Source organism: Pelodiscus sinensis, chromosome 1, assembly GCF_049634645.1.
Source record: "Pelodiscus sinensis isolate JC-2024 chromosome 1, ASM4963464v1, whole genome shotgun sequence".
Lineage (NCBI taxonomy): Eukaryota > Metazoa > Chordata > Testudines > Trionychidae > Pelodiscus > Pelodiscus sinensis.
In genome coordinates, this window is record NC_134711.1 from 7696501 (window position 1) to 7718168 (window position 21668).

The 21668-nt window shown below is 41.1% G+C and overlaps 1 protein-coding gene across 2 annotated transcripts in view; it reads right to left on the reverse strand.

The window, feature by feature from the left end:
• Nucleotides 1-1102: 1102 nt before the first annotated feature.
• The window catches only part of MKLN1 (muskelin 1), a 173185-nt gene continuing 152619 nt past the window's right edge, over nt 1103-21668 (reverse strand). For both annotated transcript variants that reach the window (XM_075925725.1, XM_075925720.1), the window contains 2 exons: nt 16773-16827; nt 1103-13424 (listed from right to left, as the gene is read on the reverse strand). In XM_075925725.1, the coding sequence (XP_075781840.1) occupies nt 13303-13424; nt 16773-16827 (177 nt within the window). In that variant the 3' untranslated portion in view covers nt 1103-13302. The remainder of the gene's footprint in view (nt 13425-16772; nt 16828-21668) is intronic.

Consider the following 21668-nt stretch of genomic DNA (forward strand, 5'->3'; position numbering starts at 1 on the left):
TCTAAAGGTGTGTCTACATAGCCAAGTTATTTCGGATTAATGGCTATTCCAAAAAAAAAAAAAAAAACCCCACTATGAGTGTCTACACCACAACTCTGTTATTTTGAAATAACGGATGTGTTATTCCGACTTCTGTACACCTCATTCTACGAGGAATAACGCCTATTCCAATGTAAGGCGTGTGTAAGATGCTCCACTACTACTCTTTCAAAATAGCCCCTTACCAGGGCCATTCTAAGTTATTCCTCTTGGGGCTCTAAATCGAGAAAGCACGTCTACGTTAGGGAAACCGTCCGCGGACTAATTTTGAGGCTTCCCTGCAATATAAACATGCTATTTCAAAATAGCCTACTCCGAAGTAACTGTGCAGTGTAGTCGTAGCTTAAGTCAATGGGAGTTGATTAGGGCATAACATTTATAAACCCAGCAATCACCTTTGGAGACTCCACTGCTGCCCAGAACACTTCCCTCAATTTGCCCCTCTCTGATCCAGGAACACACCAGCCAACCACAGACAGTCCCATCTTGGGCTCAACCTGCATATTGCTGCTGCCTAGGCAGCCTGCCATGCCAGCTCCTAAGTCCCAAGGTAACTTGGACAAGAAGTCTCTCTGCTCACAGAAGTCTTGTTAGTGTAACAGCACTGGTGCAATAGACAGGAATCAGGTCCACCACACGACCTATCCTCGGCAGTAAAACATAAGCAAGCATCCCGGCTACTGGCTAGACTAGTGTACCATGGAGGATGGGAGCATGTCTCAGCTAGTTCACTGCCTGCGTTCTATCCTACCTATGCATCTTCCCCTTCTGACCATATATTCCTTCCAAACACAACTCTGATTGGTAAGCACCAGCCCCATGGCACAGACACAGCTGAGCACTGATTGCAGTACTCCGGGTACCTTTCAGGCTCTCTTTATGGCAGAGTTGAGAATGCTCAACAAACTCACCACAATTATTTTTGCAGTAACCTGTAATATACATTTCAATATGTACCAAAAGTCACAATTTCCATGTGGCCCCTCGAAATCATGCTTAAAAGACTTTCAATTCCTAGGAGAAAATGGTACTGAAATGAACATACAGTAGCCAAAATCTCACATCCTGTTGGTATATACTTTTATTAAGAAAAAAACTGAATAAAATACATTCTTTCCATATGTACATTACATACAGCGGAATTCTACATTTGTCATGGTTCACAAGCTCACCCATTCATTTATTCACAGAGCAGTGCTTACGTATTTAACAACCCAGGAATCATAACATTGCCAAGGGGCAGAGAAGGGAAATTAAAAACAAAACAAGAAGTCTGAATAGCTACGGAAGTAGGGCAGGAAAATGTGATAGATGCAAATAGACAATCGGGTCAGTATCCCAGAGCATTCGTTATTAATGTGGTGTGCCCTAAGAGCGCAGTCAGTGCTGTATGAGTATTCAATGTAGACCTCTACCTGCTCATGAAAATGTCACAACAGCTCACAGAATGCATCTCTGCAGGACCATTGGGGATTCAAATGTTCTTCTGCAACTCTCAGCCTAGGTCTCCTACTGCAGGTGTTCGGTAAGGCAAATGATTAGTGAATATCCACCTAAAGAAACTCATATGGGCATAAGTATATTCAGAACTGAAATGCAACTATGCACCATATCAAACAGATGTGCCAATTCTTGACTAGAAGTTCATCTCAAAGCACCATATGGGGCAGTTTTTGGGGGTTTAACATGGGCAGCAGATAATGACTGAGGTGGATGCCAAAGGTTCAGATTATCACATGACATAGGGTGCAGAGAACAGGCAGAAGTTCGACTTCAAAGATGACAACAGCGAAACATACATTCTCTTTATGAGAAGGTGCAACTCCCATTTGCATTTATGGGTGTTCTCCAATGTAAGGGTCAATCACCGATCCAGATTAGCCTGACCACAAATCAATTCCTCAGGTGCACAACAACAGCTAATAACCCAGGCTGTTAGGTGGAGGATAGTGGTGCTGTGCCCAAATGATATAGGAGAAAGTCTGTTGTGAGCATCATTAATATCTCTGCAATCACTGTCCAAGGTACTGTAAATATTGAGGACTTGGTACATCTCTATCCTATAGCTGTTGAGTGTGTGGCACTTCTCATGGCACCCACTGAAACCATCACAGCTTAGTCCAAGCAGTCAGTGCGCCTAGAGATACAAAGCTTGCGCTAGGTGTTTTAAGAAAGGAGGGAACACGCGAGACCTGAAGCTCAGCCATACCACCAAGCTGGCGTGTGTAGAAGTTACTGGGATGCAATCTCACGATATCCCACAATTAGAGGGTCTGACAATAGACAATGCCCAGCCATCAGGCCATTGATTTCAAGCCAGATTCTGCAAACAGTGCACAGAACTCTTGGCAGCGTCACCCTGGAATTATTTGCAAGATTAAGTCCTACCCCCAGAGCACAGGGTTGTAGCTACCCAGAGAATGCCATGGGAGGTAAGCAATGTCCTTGCTCTCACCCCAAGGCATGAACCTTCCACAGATGGGGACTAGATGGAAGACATTAAGCTTTCAATGCTATTTTCCCTTCATAAATATCCTGACAACCAAAAGAACCATCAAGTATAGCTATAGGATGGAAAGTGACTATTAAAAACAGCTTCCTACTCAATGAAGCATGGGGAAGCAGCGTTAGGTCTTATATGTAGAGCCTGACCAAAGCAAATGAATGATGTCTGTTTGCCCCTGGCAGCAGAGTCAACACTGCTATGGAAGAGCAAGCTGGCTACGCTCCAACCTCATGCAGCAGCAAAGCTCCCAGCAGAACAGAGATCAGAGAGAGAACTCCCAGTGTTTAGAGCCCAGAAACTCTGCAGGGGGAAGCCATTTTTTCCCACTTGTAAATTGAGCAGTGCATGAGCACTGAAGACACTTTAAAAAGAAATCATTTCTCTCTTAGAAGAGCCTTTCCCCAAAGATTTTGACGATCACCTTCTCCGCTAGGACAAGGTACTCTATGAAAAAGGCAGCTTTGGCATCCCGCAGCGGCTCGCTGTTTGAAGGAAGTCTGCATCAATTGATCCAATACCTTGGATATTGATGCATTAGGGCCACGTTTCTCAAACTGTGGGTCCTGACCCCTTGGGGGGTCGCGAGCAACTTAGAGGGGGGTCGCGGTATCACAGTTTGAGAACCCCTGCATTAGGGAGTTCTCTTAAATGAATTTTCAAAATCAACCTTGAGAAATATCTGCAGTTTAGTATCAATGAAGCTTGGAATGGTGTAGTTTGTCAGCAGGAGCTGACGTTTTGGTATAGCCCTCTTCTATTTTCAGTTCATAGTAGTTCACCTAAGTTAACCCACTTTTTTATTATGATCTAAACAGAAGTCACCTTACAACGGCTTCCTGTTGAAACTCCTACTTCCAGCTGGGAAGTATTTTCTACATCTGTCTTCACCTTTCACAATGGCCACTTACTTGATTATTCTGCATTATAGCTGATGTGTCCTAACATGTTCTAAACAGATTTGCTGCTCTGTGCAGCTGAGCACAGCAAGCGGAAAAGCGTTGTCTAATATTATACATCAATTTAATGCTCTCGTGTGGAGAAGAGAGGCAGCAAAGCTCACCTGAAAGTGCAGCCCTGACATTTGGAAGATGCTGCTCTTGCACTTTTCATTCTAAAGGAGCCAGTTGGATAATCTGTACGGACTCTGAATAATGGAAGGCCATACTCCTCCCTAGTGGTGTGAATTTACGCATTGCAGGTGGAAAGGGAGGGCTTTATTACTGGTTGGGGCTGTTAGGACCCCATCACAATGTTGGGTGTTTGGAGGGCTGTGCGTAGCCAGCTCTCTCCAGCTGAAATGGTACCTTGGCAGAACAGAAGGCAGTTGCTGGGGCAATCAGAGTGCATGATTTCCTGTCCTTTGTCCTTGGGCCATCAGGTCTTTGAGAGCATGGCTGAGGCCTGGATAAATCGATGCCAACTTCTTTGCAGTTATGGTATGAATGATACTGAGGAGCTCTGGAGAGAAGTGGTCACAAGGGTGACCTGGCAGAAGGAAGGGAATTTAAATGATCCACTATCCAGAACATCAGCACCAGAAAACTAGGTGTGCCCTGGCACTTGGCTAGAAAAGAATAACCACAATGGAAAAGAACATGCTAGAGAGCAAGGAACTGGGGAGAGGGCCAGGATGGCCAACCACTGTCCATGGAAAAAGTGAGAAACACTAGCCACAATGTTTTCCTTTTGAAGTTACTTTCTTCCCACAGTGGTCATTTTGTCAAGCAGTTTCTCTAGGCCTGTGTCCACCTGGTTAATTATGTTAGCAACGTTTAGCTTCAGTGTGGTAATTAAACTCAAACATCCCCCAACTCCCAGTCAATGGAATGCCAGTAGGATTGTTACAAGAGATGCAGGACTGTTTCCTCATTTTGCTATCCCCCTCTGACATGCCAAAGCCGGAGATGGAAGTTCGCCCTCTGATGTAATAGGTAAGGGCACTGACAACCCAGAGAAGGAAGGCGCCCATAAGAAGTGCGTTAACTTCAGAAAGAGCCCTGAGCTTGGGTTGCTGCAGGTAAAGAGTTGGCCCACATGTGGAAACTGGGCCATATTAGCAGTTTAGGACTTAAATGAGCAATGGGCTTTGAACTAACCCTCCCATTAAATTCAGGCACAACAGAGGCAGCAGAAATAAAATGTCCCTGCATACTATTTTCACTATTGGGAGGACACAGCCATGTGCTGGAGACCTAGGGGTGTAACTCCAGGCATATGTGGGTAACCCAGTTCACAACTCCATTCGATCCTTTGCCCCTTTGCTGAGAATGTCAACATAGACAATCCGAACCAAAGAGCAAAAATCTTACATAAAAGATCTGACAACCACTTACGGATGTTAAAAAGCTGTTAATTATGTAACTCTGTAACTGCTGAAAAATCTTAGTGGCTGCACACTCTAGGTTCTGCAGTATAAAGCTTATACTGCGAAGCCCTCAGTGCAGCCAGCTCCCCAGAATAGGGGCCGGCAGCCGGCGCACGCTGGGAACCAGCTCCTGACCCAACTCCTGGAGAGCCAGCTGCGCTGCAGGCGCTATAATATAAGCTTTCTATTGCAGAGCCCACAGCATGAGGTGGCAGCTGGTGCATACTGGAAGCTGGCTTTTAAGCCAGCTCCAACATCTGGGCCCACTCTCAGGGAGCCAGCTGCCACCCCACACTGCTGCCCCTCTGCATGACCCCGGTTAACTAGTTAACTGGTTAAATGTTGTTTAACCAGTTAAACAAACAAAGAGGATTTTACATCCTTGAAGGGAACCCTCTTCTGTTAAGGGCATATCTACCTGAGAAAGCTGACTGGAATCAACCCCCACATGGCTACTGTTCCGAAATAAAAATAGATTCATTCCATAATAATTAGTGCACTCAAAAGCAGAGTAGTTTTCTGGAACAGAGCAGCCACATGGGAAGCTACACTGCTAAAAAACCTCGTCTGCTTGAATTTCCCCAGGCTGACACGTCTTAAGACACCTCTCTGAGGAGGATTCATGTTTTAACCTCTGCCTTTCAAAAAACCGAGTGGCACAACTAAAAATACACACGTTAACATGCTGGAGAAACAGCTGAAAGTGTATAGCAAGGTACTATCCCCGGTGGTTTCTGACCCGTGTCAATGGGACAACATTTATTTTCAAAGTTTAGCAAAGTGACATCCATCAGTATGTTTAGATTGTGCAGATTAACAAACAAACATTATTGAAAGAGAAAAGAAAGAAATCTGTTTCCTGAACACTTAAGTTCACCAAAGTGGCAAAATAGCTACCCCTCAAGCCAAGAGCTCATTTTAAAAGGCCAGAAACTGGGAAGCAAACAGGTGTCACATGCAGTATTGATTCCTCATGCGTCATTAGTATTATGTGAGCAAAGCAGAGCTTGCAGCTAGCAAAACCAATTTTACCAACCAAAACAATCCTGTATTTCCAGTGTATCTACAAATTCCTCATTTACCAATTCATTTCACTAGTACTAGTTAAGTAAGGGTAGCAATTAAAGGAATACCATAAAGCTGATGTCCTCATGCTGCACCCAGTATAAAGCTGTACTCATTACAGTACTTCTAATATCATATTCACATAAATAAATGAACCACATCCTGTGGCTTTCAGAGGAAAGTGTTAGCCACCCATAACTCACTGCACCAACTACGCAAAACTGACAAGTACTTAAAATGACGAAGACTCGGGATTTGGAGGTGGGCACTTTATGGTAAATTGGTATTCTATTATTCGTTATCCTCCTGCTAATACAGACCAGACTCTGAAACAAGCAGAACTTTTTGTTAAGCTGACACAAGAGTGGCTAGATCTTTTTCTGGATACATTCTGAGTTAGTTGCAACTAGTCTACATGCACATTAAAATCATCCCATAGCCAAAAGTTAGGGCTAGTCTACGCTACTGTGCTACCCTGACAGTCACACCGCTGTGAAGATGCACTATGCTGGCACAGTGCAGTGTGGATGCCACTTTCAATACAACTTGCATGGCTTAGGAAGGTGTCTTTTTGCAGACACTCGAGTGACAGAATTTACATCCACTGAAGTGGTAGTGTAGACAAGCCCTTAGTTGCTTATTCATGCCTTTCCCCTCTACTACTACACCAGTGTTGAGTCTGACAGCGTTCCCTCTTTTCACACCAGTTATCAAGATTCCAGAACAGCCTTTTGAAGAACTTATCAAATCTTTTGAAGACCAGATGCAATTACATCCTCCAGATCTCCTTTATCCACTATTTTAAACTCCATGCCACCGAGCAAGCAACCCTTTTTCCTTAATTCAACCCCACTCCACCCTGTCTCAATCTCCCCGCTCCCCCAATACACACAGCTGCATCTTGCTTCTGCTTCTCAAACCACAGATATCTTTGGAGATCACCAGGGCTCAAACTGACAGGAGGAATTTGCTGTAGAGCCCTATCAGGAATTCCCATCTCCCACCACCATAAGGTAGAGAACCCCATCTCTTTTCCAGGGCATCTCTCATGGCTTCACACAGCACTTCCCCATTGCCAATAGACGCTTTTTTGATGCGAAGAACAAGGCAACAATACAGGAGCTGGGATTTTATTTCAAAATGTGCAAGTAAAGAGTCACTGAATAATTCGAGTTTTAAATTCCTTACTTATATTATTAAATTTACCTCCAAATACTCAAGGAATTTTAGCTACCTATTTTCCTTTCATTTATCCCAACTTTTCCCACTACACTCTACTCCACAGACAATAAAATTGGACTTGGCCATTGAGTATGCACTTTCACATATTAATTCGCCAATTTACTTTCTGGTTTTCCTGCATTAATGCTACGGGTGTTTATAGTTTGCCACATTGATCAGGTAGTCGGGAGAAATTCAACCAAAAATAACTTTTCATTTTAACTCCATCTAAACTATATTAGGATTTGCACATTTCTCACTACAAATGTACAAATCCTAATATAATTTAGATGCAGCAACTTTTGACTCTGCATCTTTAAATTATTGTAGTCTGCTCAGGTTATGCATGCAATTTATTCTTTTACACCAAGTCACCTGCTCTTAATGTCCTTTGCCAATACCTACACCCAATTCTTTGATTGTACTAAAAGATATAGCATTTCTCAACACTGCAAAATGCTATGTGCCCAATCTCCAAGGATATACTATATTCCTGTGCTAGATAATTTCACAATTGTGCTGATAGAAGTGCGCTCTCCTGTCAGTTTACTCCAGAACCTGCAAGTGGTGGTGGTAGCTCTCCAGTTGACATGATGCTGTCCACACCACCACAACGGTGGTCCCGGGGGAGAGGGAGAGAGATGATGGGAGGTCTCATTCATCCTCCTGAGTGACATAACTTCTACCAACTTAAACTATATAGCGTTCATAGCTTTTGTGTAGTCACCACTGAGTGGAGATTAGTGGTGCTTATTCTGTAATGCTTTTTCTGTGTGATACTCTAACAAGCTGATAGCAAGCTATAGCAAATTTATGACTTTTTATACTCTCCATCTCACAAGAGATATAACGATTGCAGGAAAAGATGTGAAGTCAGACATGCAACCTATTACACTGTAGATCAGATTCATTCATGAGCAATTGAAGATTTCCCGATTTTTTTGTTCATAGAAGAAACAGGTGAAAAAATAAAACTCAGTATACCAAGTCTGTTTCCTCCAGCAACTGGTTTTATAACATACATTTCCATACATAGGATGACAGATCTTTTTAGGTTCTGGGAAGAAGAAAGAATTAGCTATGAACATAAGAGATGACACTACCTCCCATCCAGAAATAATGGATTATTTATTGCAATTCATTCTTGGGAAGAGAGTTATGCAAGTGTAAAGATTAATTATATTCTGCTCAGCAGTTTTCACCTTACTGATGTCTCTGGCAAGAAAGATGGGTTTCCTCAGGGAAAAGAATGCCTACATTGGACGCCATTTCTGTGTCTCAGTCAAAACTATTCTTGAAGAAAAATCAGTGCAGGGGCTTTTCTGAAGTACACCATCAAGGCTGATCAAGCTAAAATCTGATACCCAAGGTCTGTTGGCAAACCCTTTGTGACTATCTACCCACACTGATGTTTCAAAATAAATGCTTCAACATGGCTTTGAAAACCATTCCATAGACAATACCTGAGACCTTACTCATAAATCAACCTGAAATTTATGCGCACACAAAATCACAGGCAACCTAACATACTATAGGCCATCCTTGCTATAAGTCCAAGATCCTTGCAAACAACTTGGACGGATAGCGAAACAACTTAAAGCAGGGAATTTTCCCCCCCCCCATGGCTGACTTCCATTCGCGCAAATTGTTTTGTTGGGTTTTCTTGCAGGACTTCAGAGCAGTGAATTGGAGAACTTATAATGAATGCATCAATTCCTACACGCATCAATGACTTCAGTGTGGAACGGATGTATACCGGAGTGACTTACAGTGGGAACGCCCTGTAGTATTTAAATTTCTACTGTTCTCAGCTAAACACTACATATAAGGGGTACTGTGCATGGGAGCAAAGGGCAGAATAAGCTCCTCTTCTGATTACAAGCAATGACCACCCTTCACTATGATAGCAAGAAAAAAGGGTTTGGATTATGACAAATTATACCTCAAAACTGTCTCAGGGTCAGGATAGACAAGAAAAGTAGCTAGTTTAAACAATTATCATCCTGCAGACAAATGTGTTATCACTGTCACAACTGAGACCTCCCACTACAGATAACAGTCTAATGGAATATTGGTCAATTTGATTTCTTTAAAAAAAAATTAAGCAAAAAACCTTCCTTTTGTCCCACTTTACATACGATGCTGTTACCTAATATACTATTTTTGAAAGAATCCAAAAGATACACGTTTATTTAAAACACACGATACATATGGACATGTATGGATTTCTGCTCTCAGATCCACTGGCAAGTGGTGTGCTAGGTATTGTTTTCACTCCCACAAGTTCACGATCCACGTCTAAGGCAATAAACCAACGTTGGATTCCGTTCTGTCAATCTGCAGTAGGCAAAGGGCCTTGTTTTTTGAGGAAGACTTGTACACAGCTTTTCAGGAACATTTACTTAGGGGAATACATAGAACAGCCTTGATGTAAATAAAAACTTATCTACTGAACACGGTCCCAAAGAAAACCATCCTGAAGACCAACAACAGTAAAGACATTAGCTCTGCTAGAAGCACTGGATATAGCAGACATTTAAATGATCACTTCTGATTCTTCAAATTGTTGGTACAAAGCTTTTTCTCTCCCCATATAAATCCCTACAAATAAACCAGTTGTGTGTGAAAACAGTCTTGGTTTTACTGACTTCAGTTGGTAGAAAATGTTCACTAAAGCTAAAGGGACAATGTTTATTTTAGAATATCCAATTTAAATTTCCATGTAATGAAATGTCCTAGAGTTGCAGTGTGGATAACATGTGGCAATACATTTATAAAGTAAAGATCATGTAAACTACATATTATTTCATGTGCTCCACGCCAGGACGGAGGCTCGATGTTAAAGTGTTTTGAGGCACTATGTAATAAGCAGGATCGCATATGAAGATAGCGCTGAATAAAGCACGTGTTTATATTTATGTGGTTATCCAGTGAGTGTACTATACAACACGTCTTCCAAAATGACATTTCTAAAAAAACCTGATCTCTTCTGTTTGGACATCTCTATTTTCATAATGCTTGGAGCTAGTTAGTTCCTGGAATGATGCTCACACGCATAATACAATCCAAACATCTAATATCACAACAGTACTTTAACAGGCTATTACAGAAATTTCTGTACATTCTCAGGAAACTGAGCAGTAAGTTTTTTGTACTATTTGTATCCGCTATACAAGAGATGCAGTATATACTATGACAAAGCACCAATCATTTAATTATGATTACTAACCTTAAAAAGGGCAAGGAAGTAGTGGATACCTTGCAGCAAATCCATAGGAAACACTTCAGGTAAACTTATCTGGCCACAGGGTGCCTCGATTGCTCCATAAATATACAGCTGCAAATGCATGTGTGTCAAGTTGTACATCAAACAGTCCTTTAAAAGGACAGGAGCCGTGGAAATGGCAGCTAGTTAATCACCAGCTAGAAGCAATAAAATGCACACAATGGTATGTGTATGGAGGGAGAGAATTAGTAAACCTTGTCTGTGTATGTAACAGATGTGCATCAATATTTGATATTCAAGTACTTCCATTATCTTAGGTTAAGAGACCGGATCATCAGTCACTGTGGATGAAGCACTAAGCTAGAAAATTTAACTTTCTGTACTTACAGGCATCTACAACCTCCCACCTGCCCCTAAGTGAATAGGCTTAAGCCCATGAGATTTTTACCTGGGACAGTTTTCAGTAAAATCACACACATCCTAGCTAATTGTGTTTGAAAGTCTCCCATCAAATCACACAGAGATCATGCCTTACTTTAATGAAGTGAATATGTATTCACTTAATCACAGCTTGATTTGCAAGATATGCTTCTCAATGAGGTTACCATCTTGATATATTTGTTCTTTTTATTAAATGTTTTACTAAATCTACACTCTTGGCTACTATGTAATAACTGGTTTCACTTTGGTTCAACTTTATTTAAATAAAGTTAAAAGGTAACATACTAAAAAACACCACCAGTCAGAGATGAAAATTAGAAGAGCAAATGCTTGGGACAAACTGATTAGAAAGGCTTTTTTGGGGAAAAAGAAAGGGAATGAAAAAAAAAGCATTACCTGTTTGAAGTTGTGAGCAAGTTTGTTTCTGTGAACACAAGGCATAATCACACTACTATGATAAATAGCACACAATTGTAAACCTTGGGATTTGAGGACTGCAAAATGTCATTTAGTTACAGGACAGCAATGCTATGGCACAATGCTAATGACTGTAATTTTATCTCTAGATTAGCAAAACTAATCAGCAAAGTTCTAATCCATATGGTTTAACACACCTTTATCTAGCAAAAACCAGAAGGTTACAACATGCAGTAAAAAACTGTGGCACGGCACTTTTTCATGTCACTGGGAAAACTTTGACATTGTATTTGCTCAACTGTGCATTCCATTGATTTTCTGATTTATCAGTTACTTGCCAAACAGTAAATTAGCGATAACTTAAAAAAGCTATATCTATAATCTTCTCAAGAAAAAAAATGTCCAGTCTAATAACTTTTTAAAGCAAATCCAGCCTCTAATGTACTGTTAATTTCTGTTAAGTTTAACAGCTTAAGTGAAATATTAAAATTTTTTCTTCATCATTTCTGATGTACTGGAGCTGGGAGGAAGGGGGCTAATTGAATGAAAGCACAAGGATACTAGAACTATGAAAAAATATTCTTCATTGTCATTTCTTTTCATTTAAAAAGTCCAATCCATCCTTGCATATACACTGAACTTACTGGAAGTATTGTAAGTTATTCAGCCACAGGAAATCAGGACTCCTGTCCAATGGGCTCTTGGCCCTCTAGACATGAATCTCTATAGTCTTTATATAATTTATCAACCAGTTTGAACTGCATGCTTTCTGGCACTGAATATATGCTAACATGAGGTGCACGTGTCCATTATACTTTATGGACACAGTGCAGCGCCCAACTTTTAGGCCTACATACAAAAAACATTTTCTGCAAAGGTGAAAATAAAGTCCATTTTCTGGACATACACATTCAGCTTACTTTAATAGATCCAAACTTTAAATGAGGGGAGAGGCCTTTGTGCACAGAATTCTAAGCTGCACTTAAATGAGCTGCGCTACATAGGACAAGGATGAAAAACAAGCTGTTGAAAACAATCTTCATTAAATTTCACATTCGTGCACAAATACACACACAGAGCCAACAGGTATGTAAACCCAGATGTGCTGCTTTGGAAAAACTGCATCCAGGCTGAAGTGCTGTAGAAGTGCAGAGTGGGCATGGGGGATGTGGAAGACCCAATTCTGTAGAAATCTACAAAGATTTGCAAAGTTTGTTATGAAACCAGCACAGGATAGGCACAGACATAAAACCATCCCCGAAGAAATGCTTGTACCAGCACCGTCTGCACTTATTTTCAAAGGGTTTTCTGAGGTTCAAACTTGACTACTAGCTTTAAGTAGAAGGCTTCAGAGAATGGAAGCCAGGCATTTACAGTAGCACCATCTAAATATTTATGTTCACACTCTGCAGCAAATCCAGTTACACACTAGTGTTAGTCAGTTTCTCAACACTAAAAGAGGGTGGCAAATTTGAGAGATCCTCCTTCACACTGTACATTACAGTTACAAGACTCAAGTCAATAAAGACACACATTACCTTAACGTACAGCAAAGTCCTGCTGACGAGTTACACAACTGCTGTGAATAAAGCCAGCAGGGCAAAACAAACGTCATGACTAGTTACAATAAAGCAAGGGGCATTAAAAAAAAAAGTAAAGCCATCTTCAGTTTCAAAGAGCCTGAAAAATCTCAGCATTTCCCTGAAAAGCAGAAAGGATGACTGCATGATTGATTATTTCTTCTTACATTAGCTGTTAAGTCAAAAATCAGAAAATATATGTGTGTGTATATATATGTATGTCAGTTACATTTTATTGCCTAATTCAACAAGGGGGAAAACCTCAGGTATTCTTTACACAAGTATAAAGCCCCTTTCAAAGACCCAGGGATCACTCACTATATTACTGCACACAGCAGTCAATCAATGCAGTAAAAAAAAAAAAAAAAAAAAAAAAAAAATTAAAATGCTGAAAATGGATGCTTCCCCCCACCCCGCTTCCACAAGTCCCGAGATTTTTCCGTCACAGTGTGATGAGGTCTACCAAGTTGCCTTTTGGAGGAGTCATGTTGTCAGGAAAGAAATTTACTAATGTATCAAAGAGCTGAGTTCTTTGCGCGTAGGTATGGTCAACATCTGAAAATCCTGGGAGAGGCAGAAAGACAGGAAGGAAGAAGTCAAATTTAAAACATGAAATACATTAAGCAATGTAATGTGCCATGTTGATACCTTTTGAAGGAATAAAGAATAGCTCCTATTCTCTCTTCACCCCCTTTTCTGAAATACACATCACTGCACTGGCTTTCCCAGAAGTTTTTCCCAACATTGCTTCACACATCATTACTGGCTGTCCAAGTTGTTTTTTCAGGCCTAGTATCCAGAGCCACCAATCTTTCTGTCCCATGCTCAAGCCTACATCAGCCAATGGCAATGGATTTATACATACACTGTAATTTCTTCTTTGATTTCTAAGAATCAAGTCACTGGTATCCCAAAGAGGTCATGTTTCAATCACTTATTTTTACTACAGGTTGAACCTCTCTAATCCGGCACTCTCTGGCCCAGCAACATACTGAGTCTGGCATGATTTTATTATGCTGGATGTCCGTTTATCAAAGGTGTGGCCAAGTTTCCAGCGGTCCCATTAAGTTTGTTTACAGTCATCAGTCCTGGGTCTCAGTGTTCTGTGCCGTTATTTAGCTCTTCTTTACTCCTAAATGTCTTCTAAGAGCCCAGTAAGCAGTGGATGTGTTGGCAATGATGCTACACAATATGGACCTCCCATGGTTTGGCAAATTCTCTAGTTTAACACTGGTCTGGTCTCAAGGGTGCTGGACTACAGAAGTTCAACTCATACATGAATTCAAACTTGTCGCATTGACGAAAACAAGGAGAATTTACCTTTAAAAGTACATGCCACAAAAAGAAAGGCCCAACATTCACATTGCTGCAATATGGATATTAATCTTAACAGGACTAGTAAAAGAAAAATACTTGTGTATTTCCTTAATCATGTAATGAAAAATATTGGAATACCATGTTATCCAATTACAAAGTAGGAGAGTTTAGATGATTTCTAAAGTTATAAACTTTTTGAAGCTGAAACATTTTATACTAGAATATTTACCAGGTGTTGATAGAGGCCTTAATTTACTTTTTGGGAAATAAAATGAAAGTGTACGTACTTCATTTGACTCTCTGCTTTGTGGTGAGGTTAGAAATAAGGGATTCAGGATGCAGGCTGCCCCAGGGAAAGAGGACTAACCCAGTCCTCTCTCATCCCAGCAGCTTGGGGCCAGGTAAGAAATGCCTCTCACCCAGCAGGCAAAGCCAGGGAAAGGGTGCATATTCCCCAGTTGGGGCAGGTCTAGGTTTGTTGACTCCCCTGTGCTCCCAAGCATGAGTGAGAAAGGCAGTGAACTGTGCACTTTCCCCTTGCTTCTTGACACAGGGAAATGGCCAGTAATGTCCCTGTACAAATGGGAGGGAGGGTGGAAGAGGGGTGGGAGACTATCCCCAGACAACCCCTTTCACCAGCCTGGTGATTGTCTGTTTTCGGTATGGTTTTATTACAGCCATCCCATTCCAGGGACATCCCATTTACCTGGCACAACAAAACTCTTATGTTGTTTTAAATTATGATGAGAGGAAGCTGTATACCGAATTTGGTGGTCCTAGCTCTTACCTTTTAGGAGGAGGAGTTCCTGAATAGATAAAAACTCTCTCAAATACGTAGCAGACGAACAAAGCAAAATCAAAAAAGGGAAAAATTCTCCTAAAATATAATCTGAATATTTAGTTTTAGCTCTTTATGGGAAATAAACTCTGGCTCATACACAGTGAGAATGTCACAATAGATCATTCCTTGACACCACTATTCAGTTAATTGAATAGTCTATTAACCTCATGAATTCTTATCGGTTACAGGACTATTCTATAGTCCCTGGAGGTCAGGCCGGCAGCAGTGCACTACCGAAGAGCCCCTGCCACCCTGCGCTTCTGCCTCTGTATCAGAGGCAGCAGTGTGGGATGCCAGGTGGGAGGTGGTGAGCCAGTTTAAAAAACAGCTCCCCTCTCAGACCGGCTGCTTGCAGCCTCTGATACAGAGGCAGCAGCACGGGGTGGCAACAGCCCCTGTCCGGGGGAGAGCGGGGGAGAGGGAAGGAGGGAGGAGGAGAGCTGAACTGAGCTCCTGGACCCAGCACAAGCCAGAAGTGAGCCGGGCTGCCTATCCGCCTGGCTCCTAATACATTTTAAATCCAGAGCCACAGCAAGGGTAGGTCCAGGACCCAGTGCGAGCCAGGTCTGAGCCAGGCTGCTGGCCAGCCTGCAAAAAAAATTTCTGGTACGGGCAAAGGGAAGATACGTGTAGTCTATAGCATTAACCTATACGTTTTTGCTTATTGATTAATCAACTACATTATTACATCCCTACTATGATAGAGGATAATTCACCTGGTTACATTAGAACATTGAAATAAAAAATTCTCTGGCATATCAAGATGACTATTTAAAAACTCATCTTAGAAAAGAGTAGTTCTGTTGATAATACTTCAACAAAATCAGAATAACCTCTTCATCTATTAGAACCAACTCTGAAATCTCTTTTTTTCTACTCCATTCTTGAGGCTGTAAATTGCCAATTCGGGTAATACCGAAATTATCAATGCTTACATTGTATGAATTCAGAAACTGGCAGCATAAAGCTACAAAAATGAAAGTTTCTCTGATGTCACTCTCCATAGATATTATCATTCTAATAACTATGCAATTTGTTGCTGTTGGATATCAGGGGGAACCAATTATGTTTTTGGATTTCTTGCTTTTGTAAGTTTACACATTTGTTACCTTTATTGTTTTTGACATGCTGTCCAAAGAGCCGGTTTTGCCAAGAACAAACAACTGAATTGATCTAGGGAAAGCATGGTATTTTCACAGCAAACAGAAAATCTGGAACCATGCTGCTGGATTCCCAAGTGGTGTGACAAGTTTCTTTCTTTTGACCAAGGCTTCTGTTTATTTGGGTAATGGCACAGCACAGTGGGTATCAAGAGCTACAAAATGATTCACTAAGACCTGAACTTGAAACCACTGAGAACTGCTTTTTTAAAAATGGGTGTGAGGCACTAAACACCGCTGAATAGAAACGTTCCTTCTCAAATATCTGATAGGAGAAAAGATGAACAAAGTAATTTTTTTTATTGATCCTTTAGTATTTGAAGAAGAGCGCTGGGTAAACTTGAAAGCTTCTCTCAAACAAAAGTTGGTCCAATAAAATATATTACTTCACTCACTTTGTTGCTCTAGTATCCTGGGACTAACATGGCTACAACAGAGCATAAAGGCACTTAACATTCAGACTGTAAAAGGGCTAATACATTTATGGCCTACACATGTTTCACCACAATAGCAATGGAAGAAATCTTACCACAGTAATAAACCTGGCTACACAGGTTTTAGAATACTTCATCTCTAGTTTACTATAATACTCACCCAGAGTGGGGAAATCTGAACCAGACTTGAACAGTGCTGAAGCAAGAAGCTGAAACTGTGGAAAAAGCCAAGAGCCAAACAAATTATCCAGATGCTCACATAAGAAATACAAGCTTCTTAAAATATCTAATGACATTAAAGCTTGCCCATGCTGTGTTTACCTAGCACAATGTTCATTCAGGTGTATGTTGCAGTGGGTGTTGTCAGAGGCTAGCAGTGTCATACAGGAAAATATAATGCAGTCACAAAATCCTATAACACTATATCAATCTCTTTTTCCCCTTCAGTTTTTAGTTAATTCACTGTATCATGAATGTTCTGAAAGGCAATCAACAGCGCACTAGAGCTTAAAATTGTACTTATACAAAGAGGAGACATCATCAAGGTAAAACAAGCATCTTCCAAACTACTCTTCCAGAATAGTGATAGAAATGTAGCCGTGTTAGTCTGGGGTAGTTGAAGCAAAATGCAGGACAATGTAGCACTTTAAAGACTAACAAGATGGTTTATTAGATGATGAGCTTTCGTGGGCCAGACCCACTTCCTCAGATCAAAAAACCATCTTGTTAGTCTTTAAAGTGCTACATTGTCCTGCATTTTGCTACTCTTTCAGATGATTTCTGTCTTAGAATAGCCATCTATTAAGTATGAGTTCTCACTATGATATTGTCTCAGCCAGTGCTGTTTTTGTGATGGTACTGCCCAGTACACAGTACCAGCACCTCCAGTCAGAGCTTACCTGAAAAGAACAGAGAGTACCAGCACCTCTATAATGAAAATGGCTGACAGTCGGCTGGGTCTTAAAGAGTACCGGCAAATTTTTTTTTAAACAAAAAAGCACTGGTCTCAGCTGGGCAATCAAGGATTGAATTGGCATGGAGATAATGAAGGCCTTGTTTACATCAAACAGAAGATCACTGCTGCCATGCTCAATCTTCCAGAGTTCAATTTAGTGGATCTAGTGAAGACTCGCTAAATCAAACTCAGAGGGTGCCCCTGCTGGCATCCGATACTCTTGCCTTTGTGAGGAGTAAGGGAAGTTTATTCCCATCAGCCTCCCACTGTGGGGACATTGCCAAGCTGGGCTTAAGGTAAGCCAACTCCAGTAACGTATTCCACATACCTGAGTTGCATACCTTAAGCCGAGCTGCCAGGTCTACTGTAGACTTGGCCTATGGATGCCAATTAGCACTGAACGAGATTGCTTTTTGCGATGTGCAGAAGGAACTGGACTAAGACCACCTACTTTTGTTCCCAGGCCAAGCAACCTTCAAAGAGTTAAGAACATCAGATCACACTACCCTGGACCTGATCATCCATACCCCAGTGAAAACCCCCTTTCATTCAGTCCCATAATTTTTGGTCTTTTCATTAACTGATGCTCAGGCTGGGAGCGTGAGACTCAAGATCAAGAATGTGCTCAGAATATCCTCAGTGTAGTACTATCCATCCTTAATGTCTATACCCTTCAGCTATTGGTACTCAGCTACAAATAGCAAGCCCCACTTCACCATGTTATAGTCACCAATTAGAGCCACACAAACAAACTAGGTCATTAATATTTTCATAAAGATTTAGTCAGTCCCTTAAGGCCCTTAATTATTCCTATAGACTTCTCTTCCTGTTTGTGTGAACCCTTCCGGTACTGTGATCTGCAGATGCCAAAGGAAGGAATGTAAAGAAAACAGAACTAAATCAATCATTAATCTTAGTGTGCTTGCAGTGCTAAAGATGACCTTCATTGCCACTGCAAACAGCTATTTATGGAAGAGTGATGCTGGCTCTGATTCACCATGGTACTTATTTATCATCTGTGTTATCTTAGGGCACAGGAGCCACAGTCATGAGTACCACCAACTCACTTGCACCAGGCTTTGCACAAACAGAACAGAGACAGTCTTGTTCCAAATAACTTGCAGAGTAAGTAGAAGGCCAGACTAAACAGACAGACAGAGGAATAAGGAAACAGTGAGACAAACTGGTCAGTACGATAGGCTGTGGTCTCAGTCCACCAGCAGCCTAGCCATTGTCAAATTTTTTTGCAGGCATCGTGCCTAAGGCGAGTTTCAAGAGGGATCTGAAGGAGAACAATAAAGTGACTTTGGAAATGTTTACGGGGAACTCTTCCCAAGCTGGAAGAGACCAGCTTTACCCCCACAGCTCTGGAATGAAGGAAGCATGCTCAATTCATCTGCAGAGACAGCTCATGAGCAGTCCAGGCATAATTAAGAGCCATAAAAGGCCTAAACAAGCTCAGTGTGGATGGGCTGCTCTTATATTTTTTAACAGCTACCACCTGAAAAAAGAACTGCGTCTAGACTGTGGTTTCACTTTCGAAATACCCTTTCTCAAAATGGTGAATGGATATGAATATGCAAATGAAGCACAGGCTATTTAAATGTGCTTCACTTGCACTTTCGATCTGCCTAATTTACATCCCTCTTTCGAAAGAGGGATGTAATCTAGACATAGCCCAGATGTCTCTACTCAGTCCTGTTTATACACAGCTCCATCTACCACACAGCATAAAACATTTCCTTCTTTAGCTCCCTCTACATCGAGTGAGACTGATTCTCCTCATTTATATTGTTACCTTGAACCTATTTATAGAGTGATCACAAGTCCACAATCAAATTCACTTGCCAATGTTAACAAAGTTTCACTCTCAATTTCAAACTACAGAATTATTTTACTCTCTATTCCTTAGATAGGTTGGTTTAAATGCTGCTGATAAACAGTAACTTTCCAGGTCCGGTCACATTAAAGCTCAAGAAATTACTGCCTCGGGAGTTTAACGCATGTGAAAGTTAGCATGTCACCTGTTAACCACATTGGGTTTTTTCCTCACAGCAGCACTAGACTGGGAGCTTATATTTAGCTTTTAATTTTATCATCCATAGGTTTGAATCACTCCTTTTCAGACAGCTGTCCCCAAATTCGTGTTATTTATATCAAAGAGGAAAAATAGATGTGCCTAAGTTTTTTTAATCAGCACTAGCAAATTCTAGCATCATGCCTTTCATCTCATTTACCAGGTGGTCACACCACAGAATAATCAATAGCTTTCCATTTGTCCTGGACACCAGGTAGTCACCTTCTGTAGGAGCACACCACCAAAACAGTCTGGTGTCCAAGTCAGTAAGATAGAGACCCATTTTTATCTGAGAAGCTACTGAATTGCCTGGAGAGCTCAAGTAACTGCAAGAGGGATCACAACTCATTTATGCAAGTCAGAACTTCATTGCAAATCTGTTGTGTTAGTGAGTGACAGCAGAGCCAGGTTCTGCACATGACCTGTAAACAACGCAATGAGCTTTCGTGTGCTAAATTATGCCCTTATGTTCTCAGCTACATTCCAGAATTAATGGATTTTATATTTTTTTTATTTTATCTGATACACTCATAACAAATGCTAAAAATCCGAAGGTGCCACGCTGTCTCTTATTCACACTACATTAAACAAAGTTAGTTACCAAAGCCAAAGCATTTCTTAAGAACAAATCGCCTGGTTTCTTTGGCACTCAACTCAAAACAGCTGAAACATATGAAGTTTAAAAAAAATGAAATTCCAACTCCTAAGCCAGGATCTTTTTATGCAGAATTTTACTATGGAGTAATCTTTTAGAGCAATGCTTACAAACCTCTGAAATGGGTGGTTCACAATGTCAACACCACAAACAAAACTACTATATCTGGGATTAATCCCATCTATTTGCTGCTTTGCAAATCTGACTAATGAATGTGTGCTGATTGGAGACAAAGCAGAGATGGGGAAGGTAAAGGAGAGAAGACAGACAGTTGTAAGAGGAGATTTGAAGAGAATCAAATGCAGTAGTCCTGCAATGCTGAGCTATCTTCAGCACACAGAATCAACAAGGTATACTGCCCTTGCTAGAAATAGATGACATCTCTGTTTTAAGTGGTAACAGGATCATACAGGCATCTGTGATTTGAAGCACAACTAAACTTGTTTCAATTTCGATCCAAAGGATGGCATTAGTGCTGAGAACACCACACAGGAGCCATCTGGAGGTATAGTGCCAGTGCAAGAAACCAACTTACTGAGATAACCAGAAGAGAAACTGATGTCAAGTGGAACTACACCCACTCAGTATCCTTGAAGTGTAGGGAATAAGCCAACAGACTGGCAACTCTGAGAAATACATATGCTGGAGAAGTGTTCCATTTTTCTCTTTCAAAACTATTTAAATATTTACAAACCAAATGAAAAGATATCCTGAGATCACCATCTTCTGGGGAGATGTCGGATATCAGAGCATCTCCCTTTATTGGCTACAATAGAATACACTTTCCCCTCACAAAATTAAAAAATTAACACAAGACAACAGACACACAAAATATTAGAACTGGTCCAGCCCCCGCACTCATAGCAGGACCAACCACCATCTAGACCAGGGCTACTCAACATGCGGCCCACAGCGCGGTTTGGGTTTACACAGGGCTTAACACGTGGCCCACAGGTGGGAGCCAAAACAAAAAAAGTAGTCAGTATAATGGTCTTCTGTTGATAGGCGTTTTAGCAGTTAAATTCCTGGAATGTCATTGCTCATTAAAAGTGCTATCATCTAGGTGGAAATCGGGTAAATATTGCATTTTATTAATATCAGTAGAACTGACTTAAATGGGGCCTGTGTGTTGTGTAGTCTTGCCTTAGTCTTTGTATTCATGCCAGTCAATGCAAAAGAAGCTATTTGCATATATATTTGCATGTAAGTTACAGACCTCAGCATGTGCTGTGAGTATCATTGTAGACCCCGGGACTTCCAAAGTTGAGTAGCCCTGATCTAGACCATCCCTGATAAATGTCTATCTAACCTGCTCTTCAATATCTCCAGTGATGGAGATTCTACAATCACCTTAGGAAATTTATTCCAG